The following is a 12120-nucleotide window of genomic DNA, read 5'->3' as shown; positions in this document are numbered from 1 at the left end:
GTACAGTACATGTGTGTGTATTGGGGTAAAATTGTGTACACTGTACACACAGTCGCTCACAAATAGCTCCTGAGGGCCCTCGCGATCACAGACTGCCAAAAGGAAAAGGATTTCCGAGAGGTTTCCTTCTCGCTATTTAAAGCGGGAGCCCTGTGGGACATGTTTGGCATTCTCATCCACTCACTGAAGATGGCCTGTGATCTGAAGCCACTAACAGGCTCTGCATGCTCCGTCTTCGTCTCTCACTCAGTCTCTCTCCCTTTCTCTTTCCCTCTGGCTCTCTGAAGTGATTACCCTGCTTGTGATTCCACTGACACCCACATGTCCCCCCGAGACGTGCCTTCACTAGTTTGTTTAATCTGCCTCCCTGTACAGTAGGTAACGCAGCCATAATTGAGGTGTGGATAGAGCTGTGGGAACAGATGAAACCGATAGTGAGCTTTATGAAAACTTGTCTGTGGTGTAAGTTGCCAGGATGGCAGCGGTTGCGTACAAAATGTTGCTGTTGTAAGAATTCTTAAAGTTCTTAAATCTATCAGTCCTTTGTTGTTAATGCGCCCTCTGTTATTAGATAATGAATACCTTCATAACAGAGAAACAGACACTAGCATTGCAATAAGGATTTAGTCATGTTGTTGGAAAAGTTGTGAATCTAGTCATTCTATGAGGAACTTTTCCCAGTTTCCATTGAAGCTGCAGATAAGATAATGAGTTATCTTAGATTAGAAAACCATTAGCAAGCCTTCCAGTCATGCAGATATTTGATCTCAACAACAACATATGACTTCCAAAAGTTGTGCTGATACCTGAGACAGATTCGGCTTTACACTCTGTTTGAATTTTTGATATGAAAACAGTGACTGGAACTGTGAAAATGCAAGCATCAGATACTCTATCTCCCCCAGTTAGTGTCTCGCCTCTGTCTGTAACACGCTTGAACTCCTCTGTTCAGAACATACGGTGTCAATCATCAGCAAATCAGCCTGTAGATGAAGCAAAAAATGAAAAAGAACAAAAATGATCCATAGAACTGAACTTGAATTAATTAAATATACTGTATCATGCGTCTTCTGAAAGATTGCATCTGTCTTCAGATGTGTAAAAAATAAAACATTCTCAGATATCTTTTTAAACCCTATTATTGTAAGATACCAGTAATTAAATTGACAGTGTTATTAATTGGGTTGAAGATAACTTGCATTGAGTCGAGGACATCTTAAACTCAATTAAAGATATCTCCAACTCAATTAAAGATATCCAAATGCCATGTCCCGCAATATGCAATCAGGCTCTTTCTGGCGCAATAATATCAGTTCACTCGTGCCCTTTTTTTTTTACAGACTTAGTTGTACTTCTGAAGTTTTCTTTTTATCATATAAAGCCTGACTTTTTGAAAGGATGTCGTCCATGTCACACTTTGGTGATGTGTATAGTGTCTTTAATGCAGCATAATTATAGTATTTAATCCTTCCTTATCCAGTGTTTGAAATAGAAATGAAGATTAGGAACTTCTGACATCAGGACATGAAGCATTTAAAGGGGTAGTGAAATACTTTGTCATTAGTGGACAACAGTGTGGACGATTTGGTCTGTTTTTTCGCAGTAAGTTTCAGCAAATTAAATACCTTTGCTTTCATTTGCTGAACAAAAGAAGCAATTTACCTTGGAATATAAGAGAGATATTTTTGAAGTAAATCTTTGTGTTCTAGTTCTTTTTGGCTATGTTGCTAAGGTCATATTTAATACTGAAGAGAGATGACACAATACAGTCTAGCTGAGGTTCTCTGTGATTTCAATGTCACTAAACTCATAAACTACTTACGTGAACAATTTACAAGTTTGAGTTTGCACTCCAAAAATGGGATTTCAAGAAAGTAAAGAAAGCCATGTATCTGGGAAATTAATCTGAGAAACACTGAGACTAAAAAACTGTCATGTCAGTCAAGGCATGATCTTCAATAGAAAAATATTTTTTGTCATAAGGTATTCGAGCTAATCGTGAGCTAGAGTTAGCCAGTAATTTGAATAATATCTCAAGATTGTTTTCCTTCCTTTGGCATTTTCTCTGGGTTCCAAACACATCATGGTCATTTGGGGTCTCGACTTTTGTTCTATTTAAGAGGTAAACAAGCTAAACCAGGCATTTGGTTATGTTTAAGGATTTTTGTCTTCTTTCTCCAGTCTTACATTTAGAGACACCTTTTTTTATTATCAAAGCACATTCAGCTTGATACTAAACTTTTAGTATCAAGCTTTGTCTTGAGTTCATGTACCCAGAAAGCAATTCATTACAATTGTAAATCATCCATAACATAGAATAGGAGATTTAATGTTTTGGCCATTATTCCCAGCTCTAGATTAGACATCATGTTTGAATCAGAGGGTGTAATGCTAAATACCCAGGCTAATTCAGTTATAGTGGCCACAACACAGCATTTTTGCAATGGCTCTATTTCTGAAAATGTAATAGGCCTCAAAGTATAAAAAAAATGTACAAAATTTCACACTTCCTTGAAAAAGTGAGCATTGCACTAGAAGTTTGGCTCATTCACCTAGATGATGAAGATGAAGATGATGAGAGTTTAGGTTTAGGTTCATAAGAGAAGTCTCAACAGTCTCTGCACTTTCTTCAAAGTACCATAATTGCAGGAAATCTTAATTCTTAGGTTATTTTTCTGTGTCAAAAATCCAGCATCCATCAACCAAACAGCAGCTGTTTCATTCACAGAATTACAGCATTAAAATGGTGGGAATATAACAAGCCTGAATGAAATGCAATGATAAAACACTCAAACGTCTTCACCATCTAAAACAAACCCATGAATATATATGCCTTATATGCCAGTTTTTGGTTCCATTTTGTTTTGCATGTCATTTTACAGATGTATTCTTTGTGGTTTTGGAAACCAAACTTTATTACTGATGAGTTTGCAGACATTCATTCCATTCATTATTATGAAATTTTGAGTTAAATTTGGAGTCGTTATTTAAAGGTTATTATGCTGATATTTTGCTTGAGATAACAATTTGGCTTAATGTGGACACCTTTGACTCTTAATAACTTTAGTATAATTTTTGCACTTTCCAAATTCATACAGTAAGCCAAATTAGAACCTTTGGTGGGTTGGTTTGGCCCGCGGGCCATATGTCTGCCACCCCGCTATAGCACGTTTATGGACAGGTCCGGCCAGGGTTATGGGGCGGGTGCGTTCTGTGCCGTGTGTACCAGGACATGGACACACCACACCAGTGTGTCTGTATGCCCCTGTTGCTGGGGAAACCGTGGAAAACAAATCAAGCAGCCAATAACTGGTTGCTTTGAAATAGATCTCCTTCCACTCTAATCAGTGGCATGAGCAAATAACTTACCAGCTTTGATCTCGACCGTTCTCGTCTTAAAGTCCTGAGTCTGCACAGTCCAAGACCAAGACAAGACCGAGTAAAAATGCACCTGAGACCGAGACGAGACCAAGACGTTAAAAAAGCGGTCTCGAGACCAAGACTGATCTTGAGTACTACAACACTACTTTTTAACACGTTCCATGATAACAGATATGTTTTCCTTATGATGAATATTTCCACATCATTTTAGGAGGTGTGTCATATATACATGTTTGCTGAAAAGCAGTCTGTCATGATGCGTGTTGATGTTGTGTCCTAAATGTGTTGTTCTAGATTTGCAGCTCTGTAGGATACTTTTCAAGCAGTTTCCTATCAACAGTGTGTCTGCCAGTGCTTTGAAATACAGTCACACTTCAACTGAACACATAACAATATACTGTATGTGATTTGATCATTTGTTTTGATCTTCACTGTGTTTTCATTGAGTGGATTTATTCAGTATTTGGCTGTTGGTTTACTGATAAATGCTATCTGACAAACTATCTGTGGATACAGTCCATCTGGGCTCATCCTTCCCTCCTCTTCCTCTCCCCAGGGCGCTGTGCCAGCTGTGGAGAGAACGTAGTGGGTGAAGGCACCGGCTGCACCGCCATGGACCAGGTCTTCCATGTTGACTGCTTCGTCTGCATGACCTGCAGCACCAAGCTGCGTGGAAAGCCTTTCTACGCTGTGGAGAAGAAGGCCTACTGCGAGCCCTGCTATATTGTGAGTATCTTCTGTGCCTTCAAATCAACCTGACTCACTGCCACATGTAGCTTTACTCGAGTTATTTATGTGTCCATGCTTCAGAAGTGCACATTATGGTGTCAGAAGGGGGCACATTGGTAGCTCTGTGCCTGGAATGTTCATACTTCCACATAAATCTGCCACATTTCATTTATGAGCGCCCAGCAAGCTGTCATTTCACCACAAGTCTTAGTTTCCTCTTTTCTTTGGCTCTGTTTTGTTGTTTTGATTTGTTTTGGAGACCCAGTAAAACCATTTTGTGTCTCAGTTTGTATTCCTCCATACTTAAAGGTCAGTTTAGAATTTTCGTGGGTTATTTGAGGTATTTATCCATCGTCAGTGCTTTACCTCCAATAGGTTGCATTTGCAGAATCAGGAAACAGGGGTACAGGCACTGAAGCAGAGCCATGGCTACAGCAAAAAGCCCACTTAAAAAAATCAATGTTAATTTAAGTGTGTGGTATATTTTAAGTACTTTTGCTGTTACTTAGCTGTCAAACAGCTCTTTCAATTTGGGAACTGAAGCCCTGAAGTGCCCTTCAGTGCCACCAGATTTCATTGTCAAAACAGAACACAAGAGTTACTGGTCTACTGCTACCTTCATGATAGTTTTTGTTTTTTGAGTGACTAGTATTTTTAATACAGGGATGATGCACTGAAAACCATTTTTGAGGAACACTACACACCCTGAGGTTTTGTTAGACTTTGGCCATTTTGTCTAGTGAATATTCAGAATAAATTTATTGATCATGCATTTGTAAGTTACTTCCCTTCCCATGGTTCCGTTCATATTGTTCTGAAAACTGCACTCTTTTACCAAACTGGAAAAAATAATTAACAGCGTGTCTTTGGTTTCCAACATTTCTCTAGAGAAGTGATTAGAAATTGGTAAAAAATCTCATGTGCTCTGCACAGCAGCAACCACTATTGGATGACTTCATATGTGGGAAACATGGCACTTTAAGAGGAATAGTCTACCCAGTGTCTTACCCAGTGAAGTGACAGTTAGCGACTATAGGTACTAACCAAGTGAGGCAGCTGCCATGTAGAGCAGAGGTGTTGCTCCATGACCTGCAGTGATCATAGTCTATACCTGTTCAACCCACTGACTGCTCCTGAATGGAGCTGTAGGCTATGACTAACAGTGTTGGTGTGAATTTGTGCCTTCAGGTTTGTTTGTCATAGTTAAAAAAAAAAACAGTTGTCAATGTCAGTGTCAAAGTATTTGGTTAATGCAGCCTCTAATAGACACTTCTCACCCTTAAGGCCCATTGATGCTCTACGTCAATATACGTATGTACTGTCAATCCTCTGCATTCATTGTTTCCGTATTTCTGTTTGTCCTCTGGGGGCATGCGTATGCACACCCAAACGGAGAATACAGACCAGTACCACCGGGACAGTGTTGAGATTTGAAGAGAATAATTTCCAGAAATGAAAGTACTTTTGAAAGGGTTTGAGTTAGTGAAAAATTAACATGTTTATGACCACTAATGCTTTTCAATATCAAAATTAGTAATATCTCCTCAGTGGACACCATGTTTGTTAATGTTGACTTTCTTCTTCTTCTCTCATCTCTTCTTTCTTCTTCATGGCATTTGGCCAGTGTGTTAATTAAGAGCGGCGCCCTCTGATGGATTGATTGACAAACGCTCATTCCAACGTAATGGACACATGTTACAGGCAGTAATGCTTGACAGCGTTTGAAACAGACGTACCTCTTTATGTACGTAAAGTGAGCATAAATTGGTCTTTAGTGGTTGCCATCATAATTATATCTTGGAAGGAGAGGAACCAGCAAATAAGTGAAAATAGTGGTTCCAACATTTGCATTGGCTTTGTTCCTGTCGAGCTACATGAGGAATGACACTGGATGTCGGCAGCACTGATGGTAATTTCCATGTTAAATGAAACAGGCCACACACAAGTAAGGAAAGGCGTTTATTTACGTGCATTTTAATAAAAAATGTAATTGAAATCAAGTGATTAAAGAGGGCAGCCAATTACAGCGTCCATTTTCAGTTTGAGGCAACTCTGTGTAATACATGCACTATATACTGTAAGTAGATACAGTACATAATGCACCTACTGAAGTGCATGCATTTCACAAGTAGGTGCACTATGTATGTCGTGTACCCGGTACTATATGAAAATATACTGCAGACATATCCAAATTGAGACACTGTGACTGTCTTGCACGTTTTTCCCCTAATTTGAATTCAATCCAGTCACACACTAGACAGGAAGTGGTCTCTGAACATAAATATGTTAATATGGATAAGCTCATTAACATGTTCTGTTTTATATACTTAAAATCAAAACTATACCTCATGGTTTCAACGTTGTCGGCGGACAATCACAAATACTTACTATTAATGCATTTAACTATTAATGCATCTATGATGCAGTTACAAATATTATTACTTTACTTATCAATGGTTTTATGTAAACAGTAGTTTAAATTACATGCAGTGCCTCTTGTTTCAACAAATCCACACATAAAGATCATTCTCTAAAGAATATTTTGAATTTTCATCTTTTAGCTCATTGCTGCAGCTGCAACATTGATGGTCTGATTTAATCTCATTACTCTCATGAAGAACATGTTGAGCTGCAACAGATTTTTTATTTTTTATTTTTTTAGCAAAAAGGCTTTCTTTAAAATCACCGAACAAAACTGGCCCAGCAGCAAATAACAGACCAGTAACTTCAGGTAATTCTGTGGATTAGCTGCTTAGATAATGAAGTAGAGGAAGATTTAGCTTCATCAACAACAAATAGTTTCAGATTTATGGTTGGATCCCCATGGGTCAACACACTAGTTCTAGTATATTAATGGTTGATGGATTCTCATCCAAGTAGCCAAACTATTAAGTGAAAACAGGTTTAAGGTCCTCCGATATTCTGTCTAACTTGTTGTGTTTTGTTAACAGTGTCATAAAGACCAAATACTAATAACAGTTTCTAAGTTGTTTAATCGATGTGAGATGCATAAGTTCATAATATGTAGACAACCTGTCCACGCACTTCTGTCCTTCATTCCCATAGTGGACAAACCTCATAGCCTTCTCATTTGTTCTGCCCCTACTAATCATGTTGGAGATCCATTCATTTTCTTTTTGTAGTGGGGGATTTTCTGATATCTCCTCCTTGGTGAATTAGATAATGAATATTAAGTTGACTCACAGATCATTCAGTGAGCTGATGCATAACGATCTGAAGTTAACACTGATAAGCAGTCAGATATGGTTTCAATCTTATCAAGTGAGTGTCAAAATCATGTTAGAATGTAACATGTAGCATCAGATAACACAGAAGACATCCGTTTCCACTTTTTACATCACTCTTCTGATCCGAAATTGACCGGAGAGAAGAAGCTATTGACAGTGGGATAACCCAGTGGGTGTCGAGTTATTTTTGATTTTAGGTGTTCCTTTTTCTTACAAAACTGTGATGTGTTTTCTTGTCTCTCTTGCACAACACGAGTGGTGAAGAGTATTTCCTTGCACAATATTGTCAGGAAAGACACCTCATCTCTCAAGACCACAAGAGAATATTTTTGCAGAAGTGTTTTGTTTCATTAGAATATGGTTCACGTTCGTCTTCAGGTTGACCACTAGTTACGACGACGACATTTCTTTTTGTCAGCAAAATACTAAGTTGCAAACTCTGTAGGTCATTCCTGGAAGCTTAAATAGGAAGTTACATTCTAATGCAATGAGTCATTTGGGTAATCCATTTTCCACATGTAAGTAAGCGTGTTGGATGAATTTATAGAATTGTTTTTGTGTAAAATGTATCTATGTTCCAATGCATGAAGCCAGCAAACAGTTCTAAAATGTTCCTTAATCATTAAAACCATACCTTCAGTTTTTGTTTGGTATAACATGAAAGTTTTTCTCCAGACCCCTGAGGCAGATTCGAGGGCAGCTTAAAAATAAATGATGCACGGTTGATGTGTATGCTGATGTGCAGTCACTGTTAAAAAACATCCTAAAATATTTGCTGTAAAGATATTAATTACAGCAGGCAAACAGAGCTGTGATGTGCGATCTCCATGGCTTGCATACCGTACGTATTACCAAATATTTTTCCTTCATCATTTGCAGGAAATATCCTGATATACACTTTCCCAGTAAAGCCTTGAAGCAGAGCTACATGGCGTTTAAAGTAGCAGCGGACCATCTCTTAAATCACTCCTTTTCAGAGGCACTCACTGTGATTGTAGTTGTCTTGTCTGGAAGTTCTCCAACTCTGATACATGCGCTAAAGAGCAACGGGATAATTTAAGAACTTTATTTATGCATTTCATCAGCATAAATGTTCTTCTGGCACAAGATCAAAAGGATGGGGGAAATCTGAATTTCTTAATGAAAGTAATTTCTTCTTCTTTTATTCCCATCCTCAGGGTCATACGTCTCTGTGCGATTAGAGAATGAACGTGAGAGTTGAGTCTCTGTAGAGAAATGTCATATCCCAAAGAGAGAGAGAGGGAAAAACTTCAAGTTAGCCTCCAAGTCAGTCAGTCTAGGAATCTCTAAGAGCAAAGTAATGATACACAGTGACTTGATTTTATTCACGTAGATTCTCTCACTGTTCTCCTTGGTATTACTTCGATATCACAGTAACTGCAACATTATATCCATCACATTTTGTTGAGCATCTGTTTATCACTTTAGTGCACATGACTCGCTCAAGAGTTTCCAGGTATGTATACGTTACTTCAGTACTTATTTGTCTGACATTTACTCCTTACATTCAGTTCAGTTATTTTTGCTTTTCAACTCTGTGCACTTTCCCTCATCATTACTGATATTAGGGAATGACAAGATGTAGAAATTCCAGTGAAAAACACAACAAGACCCAAAAAAATAGGACCATTGGCCCTGTATCTCACCAGCATGTTCTATCACGAATCAAATACAAGCTGAATTTGTGAGGTTGTCAGGTTCTGCCACTGTGTTATAATCTTGTGATCTGATACAGGACAATAATGACATAAAAGACGAAACAGACAAGGACGGGAGACTGGAAGAAAAGGTGTCATAATGTTTCACATTCTGTTGCTGAAAGTTGAAAGCCTGGATTTACACATTGTAATGAAGTTAATGTGCTGTGTTTTTTAATCTTATATGAAGTTAGAGTAGCATGTGCATTATATTAATAGGCTCTAAGGTTCAATTCAGAAACAGGCAGTAGAAATGTCCTTCACAGGCCTACTTTTTACTTTTATACTTTAAGTACATTTTAGAGCCTGTACTTGAATCAGTGAATCAGTACCAGTCTTTTTTTTTTTTTTCATAAGTATCTCATTTAAAGACTGTGTGTCCTTTTGCCATCTCTACTCAATTCACAACACACACTTTAATACTCAGTTAGCAGTAGTGAAAATGGTTACCGCTTATTATCAATATATTTTTTTACCTATTTATTGATCAAATAAACAGTTTTTCTTACAGCGTATTAACTAGGTTGCCTTTTCCCTTTATATATCAATACTTTTAAGTATGAAATAGATTTTTCTGACATTCTCTGGCACTGTATTATATTTTACAAGTGGTGCCTTAGGAAACTTGACTGCGTGTTGAGTCAGTAAAATATTATGCAAAATCTATTTATCCCTTTGCCAGGAATTGCAAGAATACATTTGCACAGCACTGTTGCATTGCCATCCAATAAAGTTTTCTGTTGTCTATCAAAGTAGGCGATCAGCGCAGCCCCTTAACGTATCTAGGTTGGGACTTTACATATTCTGTTGAACAATAGGGGCGTCCATATTGAGAGCTATCTTTTCTGCTGGGTGATTTGCGTCGTTCAAACTGTTTGTCTAGATATTATCAATTCCTTTTAGTAATGTACAGGAACTCACCCACTCGCGCTATCATCATCTGTCTACTTCCTGATTTTACGACTTGCTATCTCTCAGCTCGACCAACCTCAGTCACACCACAGCCTTTGTTCTTGGCACTTCCCCGGTTTGCCTCCACAGACGACTTATCGCTGCCTATTTGAATACAGAATCGAGCTGATAAAGTCGACAGCCGCTCAATTAAGGCGTTACTTTGCATGGAAAGGTTCACAATCATGTTAATGTGACAACACCGGGTTGCCATTGTTTTGTTTTGTTTTTTTTCCTTTTGTCTTATCTGTGCATCAGTGTGTCCCACAGCTTCCCCTCTTGCATGTTTGCACACATAATAGCAGTGAAAGCATGTGTGTGTGTGTGTGTGTGTGTGTGTGTGTGTGTGTGTGTGTGTGTGCAAACACCACCCTGCGAGCTGTCCATCATTGTTACTGAGAGACAGAGTTTTGAGTTTTAGTGCCACTAAGTGTTTTCCAAGAATGCTCTAATGTGAAATGTTTTCCAGTTGATTCTAAGTATTGCTGACGATATGTTTTCTGCAAAGTGGAACAAATTAATCACATGGCATTTGGAAATTCACAAAGCTGGATAAGAGAGTGATCCAGTGGTGCTGTCTCTGTATCTTAATATCAAACATGTTATAATAGTATTGAATTGGAAATTAGTCCAACTCTCACCATGGGAGCAGAGTATAGTCTCCCAGAAGCTGAGATGGAAATGTTTACCACATGTTTTGATTAATCAGACATAACGCAAAAGAAAATCAGCAACATTATATCAAAACCTGTGTAGCTAATATACTTTTTCTATTCCTTACTGAGGATTAAGTGGGAAAATCCATGTCTTTCTTTGATTCTCTGTGTTAAATTATGTTAAATGTTAAAGATAGCTAGCAGGATTAGCTAAGCTTTCCAAAGCATAAGGGCGCAAAGATGACACAACTAGCATGGCTCTGTACAGTAAACTAAAGTATTTCCAAAATGTGTATTAGATGTAAAAGATGAGTGTTGTTGGGCTGAATTCCATAAACATCTGATATATAGCTAGTGGTCTTGCTTATGAAGCTCGACACTTGGAGTAATGGAGCATATTAGTTCACACAGCTGAGAGCAACAGGATCCTTTCACATCACCGATCACTCAGATGGTCATTGAAGAAGTTTAGCACTGGAATTCAGTGACACTGGGGTTAATTGCTTGCCAGAAAACCATGCCCACTGTTCTTAAAACCATTTATGTTGTGCATACCCACCCAGGTATTAGTTTATTCCAAACTTCAGCAGCCACAGCCAGATTTTTGCCCAGTTGATTTATCTGAGAAAAGCTCTGTACACGTCGTTCTCTACTACAGGTTACATGGTGGTAAATGCATCCATTCATTCAGCACAACTGATGTTCGTGAATAGTAAGGACTGCAAACAATGCTGTTTCTTGTCTGAGACGGAATCACTTCCCCGCATTTCTGTTTATACTCTGGTTCCCCATGAATATAGATCACCCAAAGTGCAGCCGATTCAAGTGTACTGTAATGAGACTGATGTATGTAACACAAGGTCAGGCCAGGAGCAGAACTTCATATTGAAGGAGCAGTAATAAAGAGATAGGGATTTGCCCACACAAAAACTTAATCTATTTCTGCCGCTTTTGACAGAATTTCAGAGACCACCAAGGTCATGGACGCCAAGTTGCATGAATGTAATTACGTTCATTATCTGGTGTTGTACTTTAGCCCTGTTATTTAAAATAAATGGGCTTAGGTCTCTTTGACTACACTAAACGATAGATTTTCCATTCTGTTCCATTCTGTCTATTGTAAAGGAAGAACCACACATCGCAGCCCTGACCTGCCAGTCACCAGGAAATGTTCATGATTGACTGACGAGCTTTTACCCTCTTTGTCACTTTGTCTGTCTTGGAAAGTAGACATGTCAGTCGAACCATTCGTCCATTCATGGCGCCTTTTTTAAAGCTTGACTCTTGGACTGCTTCAATTTTAGTATAATTCATTTTTACGTGCAGACCTACCTTTGGTACAAAGTTTAGACTCTCTTTGACAACTAATATGAATTTCTATCACCTGCTAGCTTTGCACTTGATAGAAAGTGCCTTTTCTATGGGACTCAGTTTACC

At 38.4% G+C, this 12120-nt stretch overlaps 1 protein-coding gene across 4 annotated transcripts in view; it reads left to right on the top strand.

Moving 5' to 3' along the window:
• lpp (LIM domain containing preferred translocation partner in lipoma) overlaps positions 1–12120 on the top strand; it is a 208316-nt gene that overhangs the window by 169232 nt on the left and 26964 nt on the right. For all 4 annotated transcript variants that reach the window (XM_030132580.1, XM_030132583.1, XM_030132581.1 and 1 more), the window contains one exon: positions 3938–4107. In XM_030132580.1, coding sequence (XP_029988440.1) covers positions 3938–4107 — 170 coding nt within the window. The remainder of the gene's footprint in view (positions 1–3937; positions 4108–12120) is intronic.

The sequence above is a fragment of the Sphaeramia orbicularis genome, chromosome 4, assembly GCF_902148855.1.
Source record: "Sphaeramia orbicularis chromosome 4, fSphaOr1.1, whole genome shotgun sequence".
Lineage (NCBI taxonomy): Eukaryota > Metazoa > Chordata > Actinopteri > Kurtiformes > Apogonidae > Sphaeramia > Sphaeramia orbicularis.
This window is presented reverse-complemented; position numbering and strand designations above follow the sequence as displayed.